Genomic DNA, 26,837 nt, shown 5'->3' with positions numbered 1-26,837 from the left:
TTATATTTCTGCCTTAATTTCCATTCCATCAGTTCTTTCTTATAAATTACTTAAATTGATATTTTAGACCAAATACGTCAGATATATTGATTTTAACTATGGAGAAAATGGTCTTTTATCGCGTCCCCGAAAGTAGTTTTGTTTAAGTCCAAATTTATACCCCATTTGAAAAAATGAGTGCTCGCTCAAACCAAATTTAAATTATTTACATTTTCAACATTTTTGTAAAAAATTTCGAAAGTTTGAGGCAAAATGGCGGACAGAAGATATTAACCGATTAAAAAAAAAAATATTTGTAATACCCTTCAGGGTACGCAACTTTTGCCAGGTATTACGATTCGCTCATAATATAAAGTGGAAGAACGAGGCAGCCTAGAGACCAATCACCATTCAGGTTATCCACAAGAAGCTGCATCTCTGCGTCAATTGCGAAAAGCTTATTTCATGGGAATGGCACTTCGGGGCTTTTATCACCAATTAAAATGCAAATGCAGATTGTCCCTTTCTCATATTTTTGAACGGTTAGTACCGAAAATGTTTTGATTGATCGGATGAACACTGAACAATGAAGGACACATAAAAAGATACGAACGACTTCGTTCGAGTGTATAAGAAGGTAAGCTACGTGGATAAAGGGGAAGTCTTCCGCGAATTGAACTTTATCTTATCTCTTCAGATATGGCATCGAAATAGCTTTCCAAGACTGTATCGCTAAGCAGTGTATTTCCTGAATCAGAGAGGGCTGTTTCTTCATCGCCAGAGCCATGTAATCACGACTCCCTGTATTATTATCTTGAAAAGGTAAGCGTTCTCGCCACAATTATCGCAGCTTCATTATTTTTCAAATCGGCAATATTCACAAATTAAAATATTGGTTTTAGTTTTATATGGATTACATGGGTTAAAAAAGAACTTAAAACGCTAGCTTTAAATCGTTGAGTAAATTCCTTCATGTGTGTTTATTCGCATTTTATTTGTCTTCATTTGTCTGAGAATGAAGGCATTTTCTGCATTGACTAGAGAATATACCTGTGTTGGTATTTGTATATATATCAGAAAAGCCAAAGGGGTTTTCATTGATATGTATACGCAATCATTCCATCATGATCCAAATGTACTTTTTAACGTTTGTAATCAAAATGAGGCATTCGGAAATTTTGGGGTGAATTTTCTATTGCTATTTTTTGATCAGTCACCAACTTACCATAGCTTGAGCCAAATGTAAGTGCTATTTGAATATAAAAAATGTTATAATTTTTGTAAACCAATAACCATTAGTAAAATAAAATACGATAAAAACCGGTCGATAGAAGATAAAAATAGCAATTAATTTTCCGGAGGGAGTACTAAGCGTAAAGAATGAATTTCTTTGTGAAGAATGAATTTGTGCTTTCACTTCAAATATTTATTTACACGACCATGGTTTCAAAGTAAGACGTCAAAGGTTTCATGTTCGTGTCCTCGTATTCCTTGAGTGCCTGAATGTATTTTATGTGACTTAAAAAGGTAGTTTAACGAGTTTGGATTTTAGGGGGTACGCCTAACCGACCCAACTACAGCACTGGTTTTAGGCGTTACCTTGTGGAAATCGGGATTCGATATCATGGTCAGGGTATAACAGTTGTTTTACTTCCAGAGATTTTATTTATTAAGGCAGTTGGATCGCCTCGGTAAAAGTAACAAGAAATTGATGAAACTTTGGTCACGTATTCTTCGATAGACGCTGGTAAACAGGGTCCGCCATTTTGTATCGTATCGGCCGCAAATAATACAACTGAGTCGTGAAAGTTGCCAAGAACCAACAATAATAAACCGCATAATAATATTGTAAATTTTTGTTTCTATTGAATTACTACAGAAGGTGTGGCATTAGTTTTAACATGCTGAGTTTCGAAAGAAATTCAATGAGGGCAAATTTTGCGAAATTTATTCAACTTTGAGGCCCAGTAATTTGTTTAAAAAATGTATCTATGAAAAACGGTTTGGTCAAAAAATGCACTAATGTATTGAAAACAGCTGTGCAAAGTTTCAAATTCCGCACTAAAAAAAATCGATTTTGAGGTTTTGTCCAGCTTTTTTCGATTTCAGCCCACTGTGCGGCGGGAGCAATTTTGCTGTGTAGAGAAAGACCACAATTATATGGACATCTTGTACAATGAGGTTTTCACTCGTATCACAAAGCTGTTTTACGATTTTGTCTCTGTTTTATTGATTATAGAACTTCGGGGGACGATTTCCTTGCTTCCCAATGGCAGAGTTAGGAGACATTGGCGGCCGATACGAGCCGGCAGAATATGACGTGACTGACCCGAAGAAAAAGAAGATTGCTCGACTCTATGAGATGCACTACTGTAATGGCAAAGCGATGCCGGAGATACAAAGCGGAAGATGCGTTGAAGAGCTGAAAGAAGAATTGGAGACATTGGGCTTCGAAGTTGGCCACAAAATAAATTTGGACGAAAACAGCCTTAGAAAGGACTTGCTATCAAGTAATATTTCCATAACCAGTATTTTTGTTAAGTAAAATTTTGTCGTGATAACTTGCATCTAAATACGCATTTATATATCCACTGGAGACGATGCAATAGCTATTTTGTGTTATGTAGTAAAAATATTGCAACGGGGTATTTTTAAATCAAATAATTTACGGCTTGTATCCTAACTCTAACGTCAGTTGGGTAACCACGAATTTCGTTCCGCGCGTCCAAAACCTGGGTGGAAAATTTTTGAAAAGCAGGGTACCAAGTAGAGGGTATTATACTTATTTAAACACTTTTCATAATCGAAAAAACTTCATTCGTCAAAGAAATGTTGTAAATTCATGATTTTCCAACATTTTGTTTTCTTTTATGAAGGAAAGTAATTGTGTTTTTATATTGCGGGAGGGGGAGTCCAGACCCCTCGGAAGTCGCAACGCCACTGTCTAAAGGCCGTTTTACACGGTACACGGAATTGCGCAGTCTGACGTACGTGTGAAGGCGCAGTCAAAATTGCGTCGTGTAAAGCGGTGAATTGCTAGAACACATGCGAGAATGCGTGGATGCGAGACGGCAAAATAGCCCCTGTTCTAATTTCGTTCATGCATTCAAGCAATTCCACGCCATTTTAGAAATTAATGCAGCTCTAACCTGCGCAATTCCGTGTGCCGTGTAAAACGGCCTTAACGTATGAACTATGCGCAAGTGATTGAATTCTCGATTCGCTCGAAAGGTGTATACCAACTTTAAGGGCAATCGAAAAATCTCAGATTGGCAGCACTACGCTATCTGTCCGTAACTTTGACGTCACAGGTTGCATTTTTAATAGACATTGCTTTGCACAGATAAGCGAGCTTTAGTCACTTGAACTTCCAGGAGCTTTTTTCTTAGCTTTACACTAATGGAAACGTGAATTTTCAATCCTTAGTCGGAAACTTTCCCAAGTGAAAACTTTCTTTCAATTATAACAGTATTAGTGATAACGCTGCAGTGCAATTCGAAGAGCTTAGAGAGAAATAATTAATAAATAATTAATTCAATTCCTTAACAGAGAGAAATAATTAATGCCAAGGATTTTAGGAGGTCTTACATTTCTCTTTACATGCATGACATGTTGACATTCTTAAAAAAGTAAATTTCAACCTGAAAAGTCGCAGGCGACTTTAATTCCTAAAACAAGTGGACGTATTCCTGGTCACTAAGGAGTATAGTCTTATTTTGACATACTGCTACGAGTTATATTTTTAGCTATATTTCATATAAATTATGACTATCATTGATTTAATCCGCATTAAAATATAACAAACAATACATGATATGACGTTACAACACGTATATTTTCATATAACTACCATAGTTACAAATTTGCAATTCCCTATAATCAGTCGGTGAGTTAAAAAATCTCACACATGCTTTATAATAAGTGCTAACATCTGCAAATAAATATGGATTTTTCGGTCATATTTAGTCACCTTATGAAAAGGAAAGTAAAAATAATTAAGAAAAATGTAAGCAAATACGACTGATCAATAAGTTGGACGGTGGTTTTTTATTTAACGCATTCTAATTACAGTTGCAAAGGGTACTGAGGAGCTGGCTTGTCTCTGGGTATTCGTATTCGCGATCACAACTGAACAGCTCATCCACTGTTACATGGGAGCCATTACTCTTGAGGAATTATGGGCGCCATTCACTTCAGATAAGTGCAAAATCCTCCTTGGGAAGCCAAAGATGTTCTTCGTACAGGTAAGTTAGCAATTGCAGCGACAGGCGAATCAATAACGCACGTAAGGAGAGTGGTAGCCCAAACTTTAATAAATAGACTGGTATTTTTCGGTTTTTAGATTTGTCACCAATTCTTTGGACATTCAAAACGAAAAATCGCAGGTTTTAGTAATTTCGCAGATAAGTTTATTTCGTCACGAATTGAAGTTTACAACTTCTTAGCTACTCCTCGCTCTTGTGGCTGGTGCGTTGTTGCTTACACTGTTTTGAGCGATTACTTACCTCAATCAAACTTCCTCCCTGGTAGAGTAAATGCGTCGGACCTTAAAGACGTCACCTACTCATGAAAAATTGGCGGCAAGTTTAGCGTGTTTCAAATTTTAAGCTTGCGAGAGAATGGGTAAATGGGGAAGATGATTGTCAACGGATCTTATCATCTCCGTCATATACCGAATGTTTTTACTTAATTGCGAATTAGGGTCTGAGTGAATGAGCCCGTGAATAATTTATCCACATCACTCAATTCATCGGTTATTATACGAGGTGAGTTTAATAAGTAATGCAGCACTTTTTTTCACGGCCAATTTTGGTTGAAAAATCTTCTATTGTAGAACATTTCCAAACATTCCCTCTTTGTCTCGTATAATTGCATTGACTTTCGATAGGTGACCTCGCTATACGGAGCTGTTAAGATGGCGTCTGTAACCAAGATACGTTCCAAACAACGCCCAGTGATTGAGTTTCTTTTGGCGGAAAACAAAGTTATCTCACATATTCATAAGCAATTACAGTATTGCGCCAAAAAGCAACGGAGAAAAAAAATATTCGCCTTGACCAGGATTCGAACCCGGATTCCCCATTTTCCGGTCGGGTACTTTCGCCAGCTAAGCTACCGCCAGTAAGCCTACCTCTGTGGATATTTGTAGACACCACCGGACAATGTGTTATGGACTGCTGAGCATATGATGTCACAAGCAGTCCAAATTGTGCGTACAGCTCCACAGCCGGAAAGCAAAGCCCGAACTTTGACCGCATTGAGGCGGTCGCTATTGACCAATTTTAAGCATACCGGGACTACTCACGGTGATAACTTTTACGGGAGTCACCTACAATGCACAAATTGTGCCAAAATCGGTAGCTTAACTGGCTAAAGCACTCTACCGGAAATCGGGGAATGCGGGTTCGACTCCTAGTCAAGGCGAATAATTTTTTCTCCGCGGATTTTTCGCACAATTTGTGCATTGAGGGTGACTACCGTAAAAGTTATCACCGTGGATAGTTCCGGTATACTTAAAATTACTTGCAGTATGTCTACAGTAGAGATGGGGCGAGACATTCATTTTGCTATGATTCTATCATTTTGATTTAAGTCACTTGAATGATTCAATCATAGAAGTATCATGATTCTTCTCTCATGTGGGATTCACCGTTCCCCTTCACGATTCTCGTTCTCGATCGTCATTGGCTTGGTATATACGTTTTAATTGATTGATTAAAGACGCTAGATTTTGATTTTTAAGAAGTCGTTTCTATATTATACGCTGTGCATTCAATTACATGTTACAAGATTCACATGGATGCACTATTAAAATTTATAGGTTATTTTAAATTAAGATATTGATAATTATTTAATGCATACATTTTGTTACCACGCCTGTGGTGCACATTCACGCTGCTGACAGTTACAATTTTGAGTTTTGATATTAAATATTATTGACCTAGATGACTATGGCCCCTCATTTATCAAAAACATTTTTCGTTGGGAGTGCCTATTTCGAGATTCGAAGGATTCGGTGGTCACCACAATAGAGGTTCTATCCTTCATGATCAGCACAATCGACGTTACACATTTGGAAATCGTACAACCGTTACTTCTAAATCAGGAACTGATACACGATGACACTATTGTGGCATTCCCTTTCTCGAACAATTCCTGAGCGTTTTCCAAATTTCAAACCAGCCAATACCTTCTAATTCCCTCAGATGTCCCGGCACTTATTTTCGGAAATGGGATTGATCGATGATCGATTTGCTTACGAGAAAAGAATCACGAGTCTTTTGATTCACATGGTGATTCAATTGTTTTGAACGAATCGATCGCCAACGACCCATCACTAGTCTACAGTGATCTGGCAGTGGTCAAAAGAACGGTGAGCCTTCGGGCAAAGCGTGTTTCATCGTCGCCGCTTCGGGGATGATGAAGAAGTTAGTGATGCAGTACAGTGGCGCAGCGAAGGGGGGGGGGATTTGGGGGATAACCCACCCCCCCCCAGAGCTCAGAGAAATTTTTAAATTTAATCGATTTTACTTAATTAGATTGATATTACTGACAGAATAGCGTAAGGATTAATTAAATATCCCTCAGAGATCCGTAAAACTCACCATTTTGAACCATTTACATTAAAATTCCGCAATATACTAATCTCGCACCTACCGCTTTTCCTAGTGGGTATACCAAACCCCCACACACCGCGGTGTTAGTTGCACCTAAACCTCCCCCAGCCTTAATTCCTGGCTGCGCCCCTGATGCAGTATAACGTTGTCTCCGACATAGACCAGTAGAATGGTACCGTGCAAGCATACAAGCCCGCCCTTCAGGGTGGCTTCAAGCCGTAGCATTGAAACGAGATTTCGTTGAAAAATAGTGCTGTGTAGCTAAAAGATTAGGGAATAAAATGGTGTATTTTTATGCTGCATAAAACAACCCCTGTTTCAGAAAAAAAATGTTTTACATTACGTATTGAACTCCTCTCGTATACACTTACCGTAACTTTATGCGTGTGAACGATTTCGTGCATGAAATTTGCGCGACAAAAAGTAAACAATCACTTACCAATCAGTAAGCAAGGATCACTTAGCAAGATATGAGAAACGAAAAATATACCGAAAATATACTTTGGGCTATAACTACCTCTTTTCACGCATTTTTCAGGCAGACATAATGGATAAAGATGAAGATAAAGAAAGACCCGCTGTACTATTCAACAGAATTCAGCCAGAAGGCGGGAAAAAAATCAGCACCTCGCCGGTATCTGCGGACTTTTTAATTGCACAATTCTACAGACATGGTATGTAATCTCTTACAACATTTCTTCTATATATATCTCTCTCTCTGACTTTATATAATTATTGCTAATATTAAAAGAAGAAAAAAACTCCAGACATTCAAAATAAGGGGGCTACCATTGCAATAAAAAATAGTACCACGACGGGCAAAAAGAATTCCGAGGTAAGCAATTTACAGAAGATAGTGGCTTGGCAACGCGTAATATCAGATCCTTATTATTCATCGACCTCAATCAAAATTTAGTAATTATTTTCCAACAATTCAAATTGTTTTATGGAAATTGAGGTATTTATTTGTTTATGATGCCCTTAGGGTATTTTATATTAGAGGTGGTGAAAAGATTTTGCCAAGAATACATCATCTCCGTCATTGTAATACTGCTCACACACCCAGAATTATTTGAACGAAGTTTCCTATTCTTGGGAGCGAAAATTTACTGCGAGTTACCAAAATACATAACTGACGAAAATAATGAATACAGATATTGCAATAGGTTAAAGATATGGTTGTTTGCTAATAATGTTGTTTCACATTTGCTTAGGTGAATGAGGTATGGGGGTCAATGGAATTAGATGCAATGATTGTATTAGTTAGTGATTTCATATCTTTTATGTACAGTCACTTTCAAAAGTCGGTCGCCATACCTGGCGCAGCCGTCTCCGTTATTCTCCGAAGTCGACCTTCGCGTATTGCTTACACGTTCCTTGTCCACTGGGGATCGATTCGACTTGATCAGGTAGTATAAATGGTGCAACTTGACTACTTTAACCGTCGTCAAGAGCCCCACGCACGATTTCAGAGGTAGGAAGGCCGCGTGAACCTCCCCCCCCCCCCCACACAGCCAAACAATTCCACCACCGAAGAAAGCGGAGAAGAATATATGGGTTTTTCCGGCAAGTAACCCATCGCACGAGGAAGAGAGGAGACATCTGTGTAGTTTGGTAAACTTATACAAAACATATTGTGCAAATAAATTTTCGGAGCATTTCGAGCATGTTACTCCAATATTTTTTCTTCACATCGCCTGGTGAAAAATACGTAAATATATACGCCTATGTAAAATATTGTCATTTGCGTCACGGTTACCATCCGTCATCGCGGTCATCCATGCCGGCGCTTAAAGATTTTCAGACATTTTTTCAATGTTTACAAGTTAAATAGCAGTCACTCCCCAAGTAGTAGATTATTCGGGCTACAAGTAGTGCCTACATTTTGAATAACGCAACTTATTCCCATACTGTGAATAGAAAATCAGAAGAAGTTTTTAAATTTTTACCGGTCAAAACTACCGGTACGGCAATTTTTTATGGGTGAAGATAATTTTGCATTATTTTTTCGAATAAGCAATTGGATTGTCTTTAAATTTTATTGAATTGCTTTTAAGATAAATATACATTTTCACTAAAAGAAGCAGCGAGATGTTTATTGGCAGTGAGTGAAATGGCAGGCTGTTAGACCATAATGCGTCGTAGGAAGTGTTGTCCTTTTGTTTATGGGAAATACTCTTACATTAATATTGTTCATTTTTTTAAGAAAAACAGTACAAGCAACATGTGCGTGGAGTTATGATGGTGAGTCAACCAGTTATGGTGGTCATAGAAAAACATCATTTACCTGCCCTTCTGAATTGAAAATTTTACGAATCACCCTGCCTGCGCCCCTCCCAACTTGAACTTACCCCTTTAATTAAAAGTGACGCCCATTCGCATTAGGCCCTTTCATTCTAACCATATCCTTACTTTCATCCTTCCCCTCCCCCCTTACCAAAAATCTCTCGACCATGGATAACACTTCTTTTTTTCCTCTCCATCCTTCTCACCTTTTCCTTTCTTTTTTATACTCACATCTCGGATGCCTTCATTCTTTTCTTGTCCCTCTTTTGTCGTCGCCTAAGTTTCCACACCGTCAAACGCTACATCCCAAGCAGTATATTTGGCAGCTCATAAGTTTAATTTGTATTAATAAAGCAGAAATAGTCATTAGGTACCCAACACGGTATATTTTTATCGGATGAATATTATGCGTGCGTAGTTTAGTGTCAGTAGTAATATGATCAGTATTTGTTCGCACGTAAGACTGACTCAAGGTATTCATTACATGAGTGTAATTTCTATTTATGATGTAAAACCACTTATACATAATAATGTGAAGGATATTGCCCTGCATGATATCAGCAGGCGCCAATTACGACTGGTTTTAGCAGAAAAAAAAGAAACGAAAAAGGGGGAAGACTTAGGTTAACCTCTCAATGAAGGGGCAAGGATAAAACATATAGTATTAATGTGCCTTAAAATTGTAAGAAATAGGCACACAAGTCATGTAATTAATGCTTCCGTTGGTATTTTCATTATAGAAAATATATTTATGGTAACTATTAAGACATTCGAACTTTCGATGAACATAAAGATGTCGGTTAATTACTTCCTGATACCTAGAATATATAAAGCATTATTTAAATATTTGTTCATATAGGATATGTTAGTAACGACTGGAATAAATATGATACAGAATTAAACATTACAATTTAGCGCACATTAATATTTTTGATTTCTCGCGTGATGAGACACGTAGAAAACTGTAGTATAAACCATGGTAAACATATGTATCCTAAGAAAATGGTTAGGAAAAATCAATGCGCCAAACAGTGTGTTTGAAATACTTAAACATAGAGCAATATATATTGATGGTGTTGGTAATAATGTGTTAAAGGTATAATCTAGAAGGTTATTTTGTAGGAAACTTTTTGAATTATCTTTCAGACTTAAATTCCAATTTTCGTTTCTTCCTCATATGTGCGTTGCGACGCAGATACGTCTCGTTATTTTTTAGTGCAAGCCAGACTACTCGGCATATCCATCTCAGAATACTATCAGGGTGGGAATCCCATGACTGAGAACATATGCTTCGCCTTGTGTTGTGGCACTGGGAGTCGGGGAAGTCGCGAAGAATTTAGGAATAGTGAAGAATGCCTCGGGAAGACTTGCGCGGACGGTGAGAGTAAGTCAAACTGGCCCGTTCAAGACACAGAAGGCATAGCCAATACCCGAAGTTCGACCTCCGAGAAAAACGTAGTTGCTCGCGCTGGCCGTGGGGACCTACTTTTGAAAGTGACTGTACTTCCAACATGGTAACATTTTTTGTGTAATATGTACCAAAGCACTCTAACTGAAGGACGAGTTGGTAACCCCAAAGCGGTGCATTAACTCCAAAGGGCCTATGTTCCTGCAGCCATATATTACTTACATTAATATTTGTGCGGAACAATAAACATTATTATTAAATATTGAGAAAAATTAGCAGTAAATTTGAAAGAAAGCGGAGTCGTATCGATGCAGTTCCATCACAGACAGCTTAAGGTTGGAAGGCGATATTTGGTGGAACTTGTTCACAGGAAACATAATGAAAATACAATACAAAAGTGTATTTTCATTATGTTTCCCATCACAGACCCGCTAATTACTTAAAATGGTGCATTTTCACTTTGATAAATTGTCATTGGATACCTTCTGTTTGTACTGAGTTACCATTACATTTATGTGATCAATTTTGAATGCATTGATATGCCGAGAAACGTAGACAAGGAATCAAGCAGTAAATTGATGGTAGATTTCATGTTTGAACCATCAAAACACCTAAAGCTTCCGAATTAAATTATTTCAGAAGACATCAACGATTATGTACCAATAGGAGGAAAAGGTTTTATCAAAACAATCATGTCAGTTACGAGAGCAATTCAAATTACCCCATTAGTCATTGTAATGATCACAACTCACAACCACGGTAGCCGTAACTATGGTGACCACAAACAATTTTTGGCATGAAAGCATTTAAGATTATTTATTAAGTTCCTAAATTTCATCACCACTAGATTATTATCGCTGTCGATATCTGCCTCCGGGAATTTTTTTGCAGTCCTTTATCTAGTAGAGGTTTAGTAATCAGATAAAGGACTGCAAAAGTTACTCGAGGGCAGATATCGACAGCGATCGTCAGCTAGTGATGATGAAATGCCATCTGAAATTTAAAATAAATAAAGGAATCAGCCTGTTGAAAATAATCTTAGAAGGTCGGGTAGAAGGGAAGAAGGGCAAGGGACGGTGCCGAATGAGTTATATAGGGCAGGTTACTAAAGATGTAATAAATAAGAAATTCGTCGCTATGAAAAGGCTGGCGGATAGGAGAGAGGAATGGAGAGCTGCGTCAAACCAATCTTAGGATTGTTGAATAATCTTAAGATTTTTAACTAATAATGATGATGATGAAGCTCCGAAACGCTGGCCTTACACGTTATTTTAATTAGTAAAAAAAATTAGCGAACTATAATCCAAGCACTACGAAGTATACGCACAGTGACGGTAAGTTATCAAGTAAAAGAAATGGGACTTTGCGTGATGCCTACTTTTGCCGTAAATTGTACTTATAACGATTACTTTTGTACGACACGTAATTTTTATTAATAATTTACTCCTAACGGTGAAAGAAGAATCGTTACTCTCGTTGCAATCGCTACTTGCCCGTAATCGATGATTACTTCACTGATTTACATATGCCTACAGATAATTCGAGTCCCTGAATACCATAACTTGCTTCTTTAGGCTCAGCCACTCTTGTGTTGCAGTCCACTTACGATGGGCACAAAATATGACACCCCTTCTGTTGTTTATGCATAATTTATAATTGTATATATCGCAAGTGAAATAACAACTTAAACAATTTCTATATTTCTCGATTATTCCACATTTTAAATGCAATATTCGATAGTTTCCAGGAATTGCCTAGAGTGGACATTTTGTAAGAAGTAATTGCACTTGTAACTTTTATTTTACTGATTAATTTTTTAAATCAGTATTTCGCACTCGTAATATGGTGGTTTCCTATTTTTTTATTACCTAAATCAAAAGATATCCTGGATAACGTATTTCACGATTTTAGATTTTTAATTGACGATATCTATTTTTCGCGATTAAATGAAAAGGGATATTTTCAAGCGCGCGAAAACGTGACAGCTAAGTATGAATGCTGGGAAAAGCTCGTGTGACGTCATTCTGGTTCCGACTGCCATCTTGGTGCGAGGCTATGAACGCCGCTACAATGCAGGCTGCTAGCAGGTAGCGCTTGGCTTAAAAAGGATTATTAATGCCCTATCAAAAGAGGGAAACTTTCTGACCAATGACAATTTATATAGGTGATTATTAAGCGATGTTTCCCTGAGCTCTGTGCCTCAAGCATGCATTGGTAATCTCAACGATGTAAAACTCCTATCTACTGGTATAGCATCTAGGTCCCTGTGACGTCAGGTGGAGTGGCATCGCATGGGCGACAATCTGGCCCTTTTCAAATGCGGTTAAAATTGACCATTGCCATTCGTCTAAACTGGGATTTCTAAAACCAAGTAATTTGTATATTATGAATACACTAATGGTGGGTAACGAATCGCAATCAATGCCATTGGTTTTTTTTGCGAAGGGAACTACCCTATCGATTACTTTTTTTACAAAGTAACTGCAATTGAACCTTTTCATAAGTACTTATACCGATATAATAATTATAATATAATAATAGTCCTCTTGGTTATGGAGAAAACCCATTTGTTGTAATAATAATGAAAAAAAACTTCTTTCAGGACCGGGGGATTTATCAATGGGGAGAGTGATTAGCGAGGAGTTGCGCAAATCAGATCCACAGAGGATCACCGCAATGCTGACTTCAATACATCGAAGAAGATGGAGGGATGCGCCTCGCTTTAGCACCACGTTCCGGAAGAAGCTTTTGCTGTAAGCCACCCAACTGGGATAAAAAAGCTACAAGGGAAAACATCGTGAATTTCACCTGGAAATCAACCCGAGATACAACTATCGCCGCAAATAAAGTAGAGCGCTGAGCTTCAAGTATTTTCATAAAATTCTGCCGAAGCTCCATGGGGTCTTGTCATAGGTATCGATACATCCACTGCATGAACGCTCGACAATCGCCCACCGAATAGAATCCGCTCATCTAGTACTATAAGGGCTATCTGGGATTTGATTCGGTGGGCGATTGTAGAGCGTTTATGCAGTGGAGGTATCGATATATCGTTCAACTCATTGTTTATCCGATTACAACAATGAATCGTTAAACACTCAAGGGCGTATACAGGATCAAAACTAGGGGGGGGGGGAGGGGGCAAGCCATTGTTGTTCAAGATGTAGGTAAGATTTAAGCATGGAAAAGGTGAATGAAACCAACATTTTAAGGAAATTGTAACAGCTCTTTATTAGTTTTTAAATTTATTTGCTTGAAAAAATATTATTTTCCTTAAAGACATTTGCGATTTTTGCTTCGAAGGGATTACCTACCCCCTCCTGTCCCTCGCTGGGTACGCCCATGTAAACATTGTTTAAACGTAAACGTTTAGATTTTAAATTGAAAGAGCGAAGACGAACGCGCGAAAAACAATAAAAAATGGGAAACGGTCGTCTTCTTCATCTCGTCACGGGCAAAATATTCTGTTGATACATTTCATTGCACTTTTATGGAAAGAACGACATCTTCACATCACAAATAAGTTTAAAAAAATAATTTTTATCCATTATTTCATTTTTTAAATGGCCTAAAGGTAGATTTTAATTCCCGAGGTGTAAAAAAGTACTTGAATATTGAAGTTACGTAAGTTAGTTTTGATCCTGGGTAGGCCCTTGAATGTTTAAAGATTCATTGTTGCAGTCGAATAAACAGTGAGTAAAACTGTATATGACGCGACCCTATGGAGCTACGGCAGAATTTCATAAAAATACTTGAAGCTCAGCATTCTAACTTTTTTGCGGCGATAGTAATTTCATTATTTACACAGGGCGTTTCAGAAGGAATCTGCAATTCTTCAGGAGGCGGTAGGGGAGACAATTTTAAGCATTTTTGGTACTACAAACATGGGGTCGCAACTCCTAAGTTACTCAGTTATGGCAACGCAAACATTGTTTTGGATGCACATTGCAATTTCCATGACAACGGGTTTTCTTGCGCATCCAGCCTTTTCAAAATTTTATTTACTGCTCTGGATTTTTAAGTGCATTAAATAATTAAGGTTTGACGAAAATATGCGATCATAACTGTCTGAAACAGTTAATTTCAAAATGGGTGAGATTTCGTAATCGTATTAAGTTGATACTCGCTCAGAGCTCTCGCGTAATTAAGCTCAAACATTGTTTCCTAAAATTATAATAGCAGATTTTCGTACAGCCCTACTCATTTAATGCACAAAAAATACACTATTAATAATGAAATATTTAATTAATAAACTGTCAAAAAGGCTGGATACACAAGAAAAACCGATTTCATGGTAACTGCAAAATACATCCAAAACAACGTTTGCGTTGCCATAGCTCTTTAACTAAGGAGTTGCGACCCCATGTTTACAGTACCAAAAATGCTTGAAATTGTCTCACATCGTCTCCTGAAGTATTGCAGTTTCCTCCTGAAACACCCTGTATAACCTCATAGACTTACACGAGTGTCACCACCAGATCTCGGCATCACCACCAGATCAGCGCTAGTCGAAACTTGGAAATCGTCCTCCTTATATACGTACGGATGACGGCGGTATCAACCAGGGCAGGAGACCTACAGTCCAACCGGCGAGAGTTGTCCGATGGCACTTTAAAAGGAGTGGCGGAGAACATGGTTTGCAACCAATCGCTGTCCCCCAAATGCACCTTACACCCTTGCTTAGTCATACAACGTTGTCACATGCATATGAAGCACTGAAACAAGCCTGAACCACCGAAACAAGCCCTTTCTGCGAATCGCCAAAACAAAGGAATCTTCCTTTGGATCCTTCACGCTCATCGTCCCTTCCAGCTGCTTTCTTCGCGGAACCCTTTTATTTACATGCGATGTGGGCGTTTCCCTTTCTTACCTGCCAACTTTGCCCCCACCCCTTCTAGCTGTCAACGGACAACTCTCGGCGGCCGGACTGTAGTGGTGGTCCTTGAGGGACTTCCCTTGTTAATTTCCTGTCATAGTCTTCGACTAAATCTATGCGTCACCCAGCGAACCACTTCCAAGGTTCGCGGCCGGGAGTATTTTTGCATGCTAGTAGCTAGATAAACGAGCTGCCTCAATTACATGAGCAATCACGTAACAGGGGTTATCTCCCACACCGAATGCATCACTAAGACAGAACTTTGGCCAATAAAATTAAAGGGAATTCTTGTTAGTTTCATCAAAACTTCAACTAAGAATGAATCATTTATCGGTTAATAAAAGCGGTAAATTGTGATTCTTGATTCTCAAACAATTTGCTTTAACTTGTATTTCATAATTATTAGAATCATTCAAGAGGACGCAATCACTAACATATTTTGTATTCTTATAACTTAAAATGCTTTCTGCCAAGACGTTTACGGACATTTGCAGCAGTACTGCTAATTATTAGTCAATTAATTATACCTCAATATCTATAATTGCGGTGATATTGACCGTTGGCGGTTGCATCGAACGAAGATGATGCTATGATTTTGTAGCAATTAAGTCAAGGAACGATGAGATGCTACTCGATGTTGCAGGGAAACTCTAATAGGATAGAAGTAAAAGAGGCTTTGGGTGAAGCGAGAATTAAAGCCTGAATCACACGATCATTTAATCCATCATTTCCGAGTGATGTTTATAACGATCACTAGAGTGATTACTCACAAATGATCGTCGCCGGCAATTGTTTTTCGCGATCACTCTAATGAAGAGGATTCCCATAACTTCTTTCATCACTCGTCCGATCGCTTTTTCCGTCGCTAAAACCGTCACTAAAACCCCATTTCAGCCAATCAGAACGTCGCGTCCGTATGGAGCGATTGCAGCGCAACGTTTGACAGTCGTGGGAACGACATCGATAAACAAACACGCCATATATTTTCGTTATGTGGGTCCTATGACAACGAGCTGTGATATCGGAAGTGATGCGAAAGGCGACGGCGGGAAGGACCGTGTGATTCAGAAAAATGATCACTCGAGCAATCACTTTTCCGGTCGCGAAAAGCGATCGCTCCAGTGATCACTTTTCGCGACTAAAGAAAATGAACGTGTGATTCGGGCTTAAGCGGTGAGGCGATACTGAAAACCGCGATAAAGGGAAGGATAGTAGTCAGATGGGGAAAGGTAAGGAAGGAAGGTAACTGAGTTAAAGGATATGATGAAAGAGAATAGGTCCTGTTTTGAATAAACAGGTAGATATGGGAGGGAGGAAAGGCTACACAGATGGCTGAAATTGAAAAATTCTGGACAAAACCTCAAAAATAGTTTTATTGAGCACGGAATTAGAAACTTTGCACAGTTGTTTTCAATACATAAGTGCATGTTTTGACGCAAACCATTTTTCATAGGTTACCTTTTTAAACAAATAACATGGGCTGAAAGTTGAGCAAATTTCGCAAAAATTGGCCACGTTTATTTTTTTTCGAAATTCAGCGCGTTAAAACTAATGCCAAAACTTTTTAGCACGATTCAATAGCAACAAAAATTGACATATTATCAATGGGTTTGTTATGGTTAATTTCAATTAACTATCATGACTTAGTAGTAGTATTTGTGGCCAATACGATACAAAATGGCGGACCCTGTTTTTCGTCGAAATTTTGTATTGATTTGTGTAGGATTATAAAAAAAAGGTTCACCGAGTTACCTTGACATATTATTTATTTATTTATTGACAAAAAATGTGCTTAGTTTCGTATTCCGTACTAAAAAATAACATTTTTTAGATTTCGTCCAGCTTTTTTCGATTTCAGCTCACTGTAAAATGTTCTATGTAAACCTTAACCGGTCGAATACCTTTAATAAATTTTTCACCCGACCGTACAATATATATCGCAGTATGTTTTACCTACATAGAAGACTGATTTACTGATAAGCCCTGCTTGCTCATGCCTTATTCCTCTCACAGGCCCCCAAGAAGGAGATCAATCGACACAGAGCCAAGAAATACGGATGACACCTCAGAGGAACGATACGCATCTCGCCGGCTAATGGCTTATTCATTTGTTTTCGGAGACTTCCAAAAACATCTAAGCCTCGAGAAACTTCTCCACGCAACAGAGGACAAAGTAGTAATAAAGAAAGCAATGAAAGAACTGGGGTTTCCATACGAGGACTGCAACAAAAATTGGACATTGATGGCCCACGAGATGAGAAAAAAACTGGAAGAAAGTATGTGCTACCTCAATTACACTATTTACAAAATTATCATCGTTTCCGTGGTAAAATGAGGTCTCTCTTAACGTCCAGCCTTCCATTGGAGGATTTGCAAGGATCAAAGTTGAGCGATGAGTGATATAGAAATTTCATATTTTACGAGTCAATCCCATCAAAACATTTTTGTCGCATTTAGTAAATGATAAAACCCATTAAAATGTTTTTTATAAATTGATTTTGAACTGGGTGACCTCAACTTTTTTCATTTTTTGTTGAAACCGGTTGTCGAGTATTAAATCATTGTGGAAAGTACAAAGTGCCTACCATTATTACTATGCATAGCTTCCTCAGAGTAAATTCGCCCACTGACAACTTCATTTTCTCTCCATAATCTCACTGTATTTTCCCTTACAGTTTTCTCCATAATATAATAAGAAATTGTTAGTACAGGTTTTCAATACATCAAATAAATATGGGCAAATGGAAGCATAAATCAACACAATTTTTTATCTTGATAGACTTACATTCTAACTATCCCATATGAATTAACACACTACTCATCATAATAAACTTTTATTTTTATGATAAAATATTCTGATAAAAATTGATTAAGAAACAGTTTAAAAAGGAGATTAGATCTCAAGAAGGGCTGAATCGGAAAACGTTTAGAAGTCTTGCGTCGGCGTCAAATATTGACAAAGAAAAGAAACGCCCTCTCTCATTTTTCTTCAAAAATCGTAAAAATTAAACTGACATATAGTAATGGAAGGATTTTCATTAAAAATTGTAATTTGAAAAACCATTGTAAAAAAAATTGTAAAAACCATTTGTAAAACGGAAACTATTTACAAGTTTCAGTCATTTTGCGTTACATCTCATCCCGCACGAAAGGGTTGTGAAAACTGCCATTTTGAACTCGCTCACTGTCTTGTTGACTGATTTGATCGAATTAATATATCCACCATTTTTCATGATTAGGATACATAAGAATGAGTGGATATTATTTCTCAATTCTTTTCTATATCAGCCGACACATAATACACCAAGAACAGCTGAAAGCCAATGAGAGTTGTGTTTATCTATTGTCCTTTTTTCAGTTGCTGAAAATAAGGAGAAAGCTGATGGTGTTATGATATTCATCTCGACACATGGAGAACATGATCATATCTATGCATACGACAAGTTAATCAAATTTTCTGATCTCCTGTCTCCATTCAACGAATCTGAAAGTTTAAAGGGGAAACCAAAAATCTTTTTCATCGATGTAAGTAAAGAAAAATATACTCAAGGTAATGTGGAGTATTCATCCTTATATATTTAAGTTAACTATTTACATCTATTTGAACCGGCAGCACTGCCATTTTCATGTAACTAACGTGTCTCAATTTTAATTACCATATTAATTTCCTAACAAGTCAAAATGCAGCCAGGTGACAAGGCTTAATTTTGAGGATAGTGAATGATTTCAACTTTTTACTTTCCACACGGCTTTTTGTACGAAATCGATTAATTCCAACGACTGGGCATCAGTTTTGCTTAAAATCGACGGCTTTTTAGTATCCCTTCCACACCTTTTTCAGCAAAGTCCATCAGTATAACTCACTTTTCACGAAATAAATAATTTATATTTCTTTAAACCTTAAAATTTGTTTTTGTATTACTGATATTGAATATTTTCTGTGCTGGTGTCAAAACATTTCATTCTTGTGAGTGGTGGTTGTTAATATTTCTTTAAGACCTAAAAAAATATATTTTTTGCATCACTAATGTTGAATACAGTAAAACTCGTTTATAACGATCACGCATGTAACGACATCCCACCTTTGACCAGATGAGTTTCCTATCCCTAGGCTTTCCTACGATAGCGAATGTTAATTTCCCCGCATGTAACGAGTTCGGATGACAGGAAATCCCAACTATTACGAACCATTCTAATTAGTTCCATGGGAGCTCACGTACGGTCTCAAGAGTTACCACTAGAACCAACATGTCCACGTGATTTTCATTAAAATCATCTTCTCCGTCAACCTCGCTCTGGTTGAAAAAAATTACGTGATACTTTCCAGGACCTCCCCCTCACCTCCACGTGAGATTGGGTGAGAATCGACTTGACCCTTCCCCCCATACGCGCCTTACGTAATAATTAATAGATACCCCCAAAGAACTACGTTTTTTCATTTACCATGTTTGATTTTCTAATTTTCCACGAATTATCGCCTTCATTCCTTAATTTGAGTCTAAATATCATTTTTGTCATGATACTTTAGGTATAACAAACATTTCAATTTTTTGTCAGAACGACATAAATTATAGCATATCACAACATTTGGTAAGTTTAGAGAAACATCACCTCAAATGCATGAATAAAATCGTTGATTTTATGAATCAATTCCCATGATAAACGGCACACAAAGTAGATTTCTTACGGCCGTCCGCCTGTGAAGCATAATTAGAAGAACACAAGTTGAAATTTTCGTGAAAAGTAGCTTATGATGGAGTATCATGATATTTACGTATGATTAACCATACATTAAATGTGACATTACAAGAACTAATTAAGCCTCATTACTTTACGAGTGGATAATATCGAAGAATGAAAAATAATTGCAGCACTCTATTTTCATGCTAAACTTATTGTCAAGCAAGACTTCAGAATATATCTATCGGAATCGGATTCGGAAAAAATAATGGTCAGCATCAGCAATAGTGACAGGGTTGCTACGGCACGGAGACCTTTCCGAAAACCAAAATTCACAGCAGACTCGTTCCTGCAATTCACATAATATATCAATAAAAACATGGAATGATGCCCCTGATTACATTGTTGATCTCAATAGAATTTATCTTTTTAAAAGGATCATGGCAACTCACACATATATCAAAAGTCCTCATCAGCCTAAATGAAAATGGATTTGTTTCTAGTGACCTACATATTTTGTATATATTCTACTTGCTGCACCAAATCCTAAAAAGTAAACTTGTAATCCTGTTCCATAATGCAATAGCCTTCTTACGATAAAATATTTTTTTTCTACAATTGGTTCCGAGAACCAACCTCCAACCAATCTCATGAAAAATTTCGCATTCTAGGCTTGCCGAGGCAACGAAGTCGAGAAAACTTACAATGAAGAAATAAGAGAACCAAAAACGGCCCATAATGGAACTAAGCCAGGGAGGAACGGTGATGATGGCGAAGCAACAAGCAAGTCATCGTCGGGGATGGAACGAGTAATGCCAGATGCAGAGCCGGCGGGGCCTTCTCAAGAAAAAACGTCGACTGACGAGACTTCGAGAGGTTCAGACATGCTCATTGGACAATCAAGTGTTGATTGTAAGCCTAAAAACATTACAAACAATGGATCTAAGGGCCACAATTTACATGTATGCTGAAGATACTGCTATTGCAGCTACATCACGGAACTAAACACTCGCTTAAAGATTCTTTACAAATGGACACAAACATGGAAAATAAAAATTAGCGCGACAAAAAAGCACTCATTTACACTTCTCACAAGGCAGAAAACATGCACCACAAACATCTCCACACATTAATAAACAAAAGACACCAAGAGCAACCACACACAAATTTCTCGGTGTCATTCTCGACGGCATTATAATTTCAAACCGTATATCGATGGCTAAGTTCTAACAACACGTATTTCAAAAATAGCAACTTTTCAGGAGAGCAAAAAAAAGATTAATTTTTTTAACTTGTACACTGAAATTAAAAACCAAAAGTTCATAAAACTAAAAAAAGAAACATTCGTTTGCATACAAAGAGTTGTTTTTTGCTTGTATTTTATTTTTTTAATGTTATTACACTTTGTTGAAGATTAACCCGCCGAATTTGAGATACGTGTTGTTAGAACTTAGCCATCGATATGCAATACTGTCTTTCGAAAGCATTAGCAGCACGGAAAGCAATTTATCGTATTTCCTCCCCTACAAATCCACTTTCCCACAGCTCCCGTATTACACTCTACTACGGTACTATCCGTCCGGTGGTGCTATACGCATGCGAAATTTATGCTAACAATTTATCTATACTATCCGTCAGAAACTGGAAACCTTTCACGACAAATCCCTCCGTGCGCTCCTTCATATCAGCAAACTAATTACCTTATCCGATGTTAGATCCGCTCACAAACTCCCCGCCATCAATGACTTAATTTCCCACTTAGTCAAAAATTCACTTACAATAGGGTAGTTTCCTTCTTCAAAGAAAACGAAAGGCATTGATTGCGATTCGTTACCCACCACTAGTTTATTCATAATATACAAATTATTTCGTTTTAGAAATACCGGTTTAGACGAAAGGCAATGGTCCATTTTTATCCTTATTTGAAAAAGGGCCAGATTGGCGCCCATGCGATGCCACTCCACGCGACGTCACAGGGACCTAGTTTCTATACGAGAAGATAGCAGTTATACATCGTCTGAGGTTACCAATGCATGCATGAGGCGCAGAGCTCAGGGAAACATGTCTTAATAATCACTTATTAAAACTGGCTAAGGTCGGAAAGTTTTCTTCAATTGATAAGGTATTAATAATCCTTATTTAAGCCAAGCGCTACTAGCCAGCAGGGTACTCAGCTACCCGCTAGCAGCCTGCGTCGTATCAGCGCTAAGCCTCGCCTCAAGGTCACCTCACAGGGCGGAAGCGGGAACCAGAAATACGTCACACGGAGAGATTTCCCGGCATTCATACTTACGCGTCGCGTTTTCGCGCGCTTGAAAATTTTCACTTTTCATTTGATCGCGAAAAATAGGTATCGCCATTTAAAAATCTAAAAGCGTGAAATACGTACTCCAGGAGTAATAATCTTTCGATTTAGGCAGTAAAAAAATAATAGGAAACCGCCCTATTAATCAAAAAAACAGTCCAGGCGAAGGTGTCGGGTAACATAAAGACATTTGGGATTACGACCCAAGTATCCCAACTACGTACACACTGCCTCAACAAATTACTCGTCTATGAGTCTTTTCCTTGTCTTAACCTCCATAAAATCACAGGTTTTTAATCATTGATATTGGCTTAATTTCAATTTAAAAAAAAATGAAAAAAAGAAAATAATCCTTAAATTCGCTAATGCGAATTATTAAAATATAAACATACGAAAGAAAAAAAATCAAACATCACTAATAGTTTGATTGATAAAAGAAAAAAGTACAAAATTTAAAATGAAAAATAAGGGAAAAAATAAAGATATGTGTCATCTACAAATGCAAAGTCTCTTGTCAACTTGAATTCTAATTAGTTTTTAAGCTTCATTTATACAAAAAAAAATTGCACAGGACAACAGTAGATATACGCCATGTCATTTTTTATTGTGTTCTTGTAATCTGACTATTTGGGGCTAGAAAGGACTCACCGACACAGTATAAATGTACGCGCTTTATAATGTATCGTGAGGACCCAAGGGCCAAATCTCATCATGCGCAGTGGCGGATACAGATGGGGGGCGCATGGGGCGCGCCCCCCCCCCCCCCTTGCGGGTCCGGCTGTATTGCCGAACATTGCAAAACCACAATTGTAACTTTTTTATATCATAAGATGGCATTGTCTTTTACATGTTTATAATCACTTCAAATAAAATTTTCATATACTTTGCCTGTGACTTGATCATCTCTTATTAACGTCAATGCTAAGACAACTCAAGATATGTTGCGCCCCCCCCCCCTTGAGTTTTTTCTGTATCCGCCACTGATCATGCGTTAGGGCGGTCTTAAGTTTCATGTAAATATGTAAATGCACTTTTTACGGCATTCTAATGAGTCATAAACCGAATGAAACCATGAATGATACACAAGGTATCGTATTGCCCATTAATTTTATTGTGACGGCTTAATTCACGTGTTTCAACTGTTACACAATCACCATCAGGTGCTAACAAAATCCCATTTCATAGCTTCGTAAGTGGTGGGAAGACAGCGGATGGGGGACAATTTCTTCTGCTTCCTCCACCACCAAATCCTTCCTTCTGATCTTTTACCCCCAATACTTTTGAAGATATGTATATCTGTCTGCAGTGGCGTAACTATGGGGGATGGGGGGGATGAGGGGATAGATCCCTTCCCCAAAGCCTCAGGGAAATAAAAAATTATCTAAACCTATTGTCTAGATTTTATCTGATAATAACCGACTCTGCTGAAAGTTAAATTTTAAATGCCAAAATGATGTAAAATGTACTTCCAGGCATGTCATTTTTCAAAAGTTTTCCCGGACTCACCGTTGCTTGGGGTTTGGGATCGCCCGCCCAGGCCCTCCCATTCTTCCACACAGCATATTCCTGGTTACGCCACTGTCTGTCTGAAATGGATTTTGTTAGTAACTGATGATGATAGTGTAATACTCGAATCACGTGAAGTAAGCTGTCACAATAAAATTAGTAGGCAATATCGGACGATACGACTTGTTTATCATTCGACATGTTGTTTCATGATAAATCCACGCAAAAAGTTGACATCGAACGAAACCACGGTTACGTCGGATAAGTAGGTAGGTTCGCCACCGCGTGGTCTAAAAGAAGTAGTTTAGAGTTGGGGAGCCACGTCAAACAAAAATTGCATGTACGAAAATGCAAGGAATTTGAATGTCAACCTCATTTGAGTATTCATTAATCCTTTTTTAATATTTTAAATTTTAACCAAACCCAGATGGCACAAATTAAGAGAGTTATCTGTTTCTCATGGTTTTATTACGGAAGAAAATGAAAAGCAGCTTATCCTACGCTAAGGAACTTGTCTAAGGCAAAAATTAAGATTTTAGGGAAGAATTGGCGAGGAATACAATAAAATATTCTCATATTAACATAATTTGCTGATGTTGGATGAACACCAAAGGCTGCATAACAGCGTAATACACATCCTATGCTCCCTAGAGCTCTGCCGAACATGTAAAGCCTAATAGTGAAATTCAGTGAGTCTGTATGAGAGCTGAACAACTGATGAGATATTTTCCTGTTCATAGAAAATATTTTGATAGCTTCAAGTGACTTGCCTCTGAAGATGAAAAGCAGAGCATGCGAACCTTTTTCTTGTGGTGGAGAGAAAAAAAAGTTAAGTACTGTGATAGAAATCGACCTTATTCAGTAGACATTCGTGCTATCCACTCCACCACTACTCCATTTACTATACGATATGCTCTTAGACAAAACTCCGGTAGGTCTCTTTCTTATTCTTTCCGATTAAGCTTTCCCGAGCATGAGAACCGAAGGAACAAGTTTTCCCAGGTAATCCAACACATTTATATCTTCAGAATAACAGCCCTCCCACAATAACACAATATGCTACTTGACAAAAGCTTCGCGGTTCATTCAAATGCAAACCCACTTTTAATCCCATCTATTGAATTACGTAGAACGTCAAGACGAGTAGAACAACACACAGATTTGTATGCCAAGCATTTGAATAAAAATTAAACTCATTGGGATAAAAAATACAGCATAATAATGGTGTGTAGCTGTAATTAAATCTCGAGTCGGACTTTCATCAATTCTTTCGCCAAGCCACTAGAGCGACTTCACCGTCGTCGCTAGCGAAATTCGCTCTTGGCGAATGTTTACATTCGCTATATGCTCGCCAGACAGAACAAGCATACCTTTTTCGTCGTCAGAGGGACGAAGTGAAGCTTTTCTGGCGAAATAGCTAGAGAATGAAAATGAGAATATGAATTCAGTCACCGTTCGCCAATATTTTCGACAAATCGCGTTGGCTATAGCCAGAAAGAACCAGAATAATGCTCATGGTCTCCTCCATAGTGGCGAGGGTATTACCCTATCCCGGAGGCGTCATCTACATCTACATAATACCCTGAGAGCCACCTCTAGGATGTTTGGCTGGGGGTGATCAATCACCAGCATGCAATTTGACTACCACATGCACACCACACAGTCCAAAAAACGTCGCGCATTCTAACAAATTATGGTACCATATGCTGTTAGAAACAATAATAAAATTAAGAATCATGTATTAAGTTTTACATAGGTTAGTAGGCTACACTACTAGTCATCTAATCTATCTATGAGTTCTAACACTGCCGTTATAGTCTCTTATTGATCGTGGAAAGAAAGACATTCTGAATCTGTCTATTCTGCAGTCTGTCTACCGTCGTCGGGCTCTAGCATCTATCTAGCGTCGTTGGGCTCCTCATCGCGGCGGCGCCTCCATCCTTTTTCCTTCCCATTCCACTCCCCTCCCCGGGTGCGCGGGCGTATCAGTTGTATTACTGGGACCCGGCCCCAGTGTGTTGTAACCCTCAGAGGACCCCCCTTGGGTCCCGAATCTTGCCCCCGCCTCCCCTTCACATCATGGTACCAGTTACTTCACATCAACGACTACAAATATGTCTATTTTGTCTCTTCACAGGTAAAATGGCTTTCCAGGCTTCCAGTACCGGATCTCTATGCGGATCTCTATACACTCAACACCTGTGCGAGAAATTTGCTGAAGGAGGGACGGATTTCAACCTCTTGGATCTGATGATCACAACAAATGACTTCATTTCGCGGCAATTCCAGGAATGCACTAATCAAAAATCCCAGTGCCAAATGCCTACATTCACTTCAAGTTTACGAAAGAAAATTGTGTTGCACTAAATGGGATGGCGAAATGGTGAATTTATAAAATAAATACCCCTGCACAGTCATCAAGTGTAACTATCAGTCGGTGATTACAATTGGTGTAACCATAATTTGAGAATACCTAATTATCAATACTTCAATTCAGTAGCAAAGAATGATGTGAAGCAATATGGAAATTCCTCGAAAACTGTTGGTGACTGGCCTGGGCTTCGATTGGTGGAATATCCTAGTAACCTATTTAGTGAGAAAAGCACATTTATATGAGCACATATCCCGCATATCGAACCCTATACCAGTTTTACATGTACATAAAACCCTGAAAGCCAACGCAAGGGGGTTTGGCAGAGGACGATCCATCACCAGTATGCAGCAAGATCCCTCACATAAACACCACAGTGCAGGGACGGCGCAAGCAGGTGCGGGGCTAGGGGTGAACCTTCAGTGCGGGGCCCTTCACTTAAAATATTAAACTCTATACCCCATCTACAAACTCGAGCGTTTTGAATCCCTACCACTCTCTGGCTAAGTATGTGTTCCCCTCCCAAATTCAGACTTCGTAATTACGCCGTTATGATACCATCACGCAGTTGAGTTCAAAATAGTATAATACAAATAAAATTTATAATTGTATTTATTTATAAAATCACAACGTAAAATAAACGTAAAAAGCGCGCTTTTTACTTTAAATTACTACATCATTATTCCTTTTTCATAATATTATTTTTTGTCTAGCACGGACTTAAAAATACAGTAATAGTTGAAATTGCGTTTTCAAACTATCGTATATTTCAATTTAAAAAAATTTTTTTCGCCCCGCCCTAAGGCCGG

The 26,837-nt window shown here is 38.1% G+C and overlaps 1 protein-coding gene across 1 annotated transcript; it reads left to right on the top strand.

The window, feature by feature from the left end:
- The first annotated feature begins 699 nt into the window (after nucleotides 1-699).
- LOC124169405 lies at nucleotides 700-26,129 on the top strand. Its single transcript, XM_046548004.1, has 9 exons — nucleotides 700-801; nucleotides 2,219-2,489; nucleotides 4,051-4,223; nucleotides 7,135-7,270; nucleotides 12,893-13,043; nucleotides 17,180-17,442; nucleotides 18,525-18,691; nucleotides 20,518-20,758; nucleotides 25,795-26,129. Exons 2-9 carry the CDS (start codon nucleotides 2,249-2,251, stop codon nucleotides 26,022-26,024), a joined length of 1,602 nt encoding a protein of 533 aa, XP_046403960.1. The 5' UTR covers nucleotides 700-801; nucleotides 2,219-2,248; the 3' UTR covers nucleotides 26,025-26,129.
- Nucleotides 26,130-26,837: the final 708 nt, after the last annotated feature.

Source organism: Ischnura elegans, chromosome 12 (assembly GCF_921293095.1).
Source record: "Ischnura elegans chromosome 12, ioIscEleg1.1, whole genome shotgun sequence".
Classification (NCBI taxonomy): domain Eukaryota; kingdom Metazoa; phylum Arthropoda; class Insecta; order Odonata; family Coenagrionidae; genus Ischnura; species Ischnura elegans.
Note: the sequence above shows the minus strand (reverse complement) of the source record. Positions and strands in the feature narration are given on the sequence as shown.

What these genes read in the sequence shown, in the direction of transcription:
- LOC124169405 (XM_046548004.1), top strand. Translation starts at nt 2,249, where the DNA reads ATGGCAGAGTTAGGAGACATTGGCGGCCGATACGAGCCGGCAGAATAT. An exon ending in GAGAAAAAAACTGGAAGAAA is followed by an intron (nt 17,443 to 18,524) that starts GTATGTGCTACC and finishes TCCTTTTTTCAG; the next exon opens with TTGCTGAAAATAAGGAGAAA. An exon ending in TGGACAATCAAGTGTTGATT is followed by an intron (nt 20,759 to 25,794) that starts GTAAGCCTAAAA and finishes GTCTCTTCACAG; the next exon opens with GTAAAATGGCTTTCCAGGCT.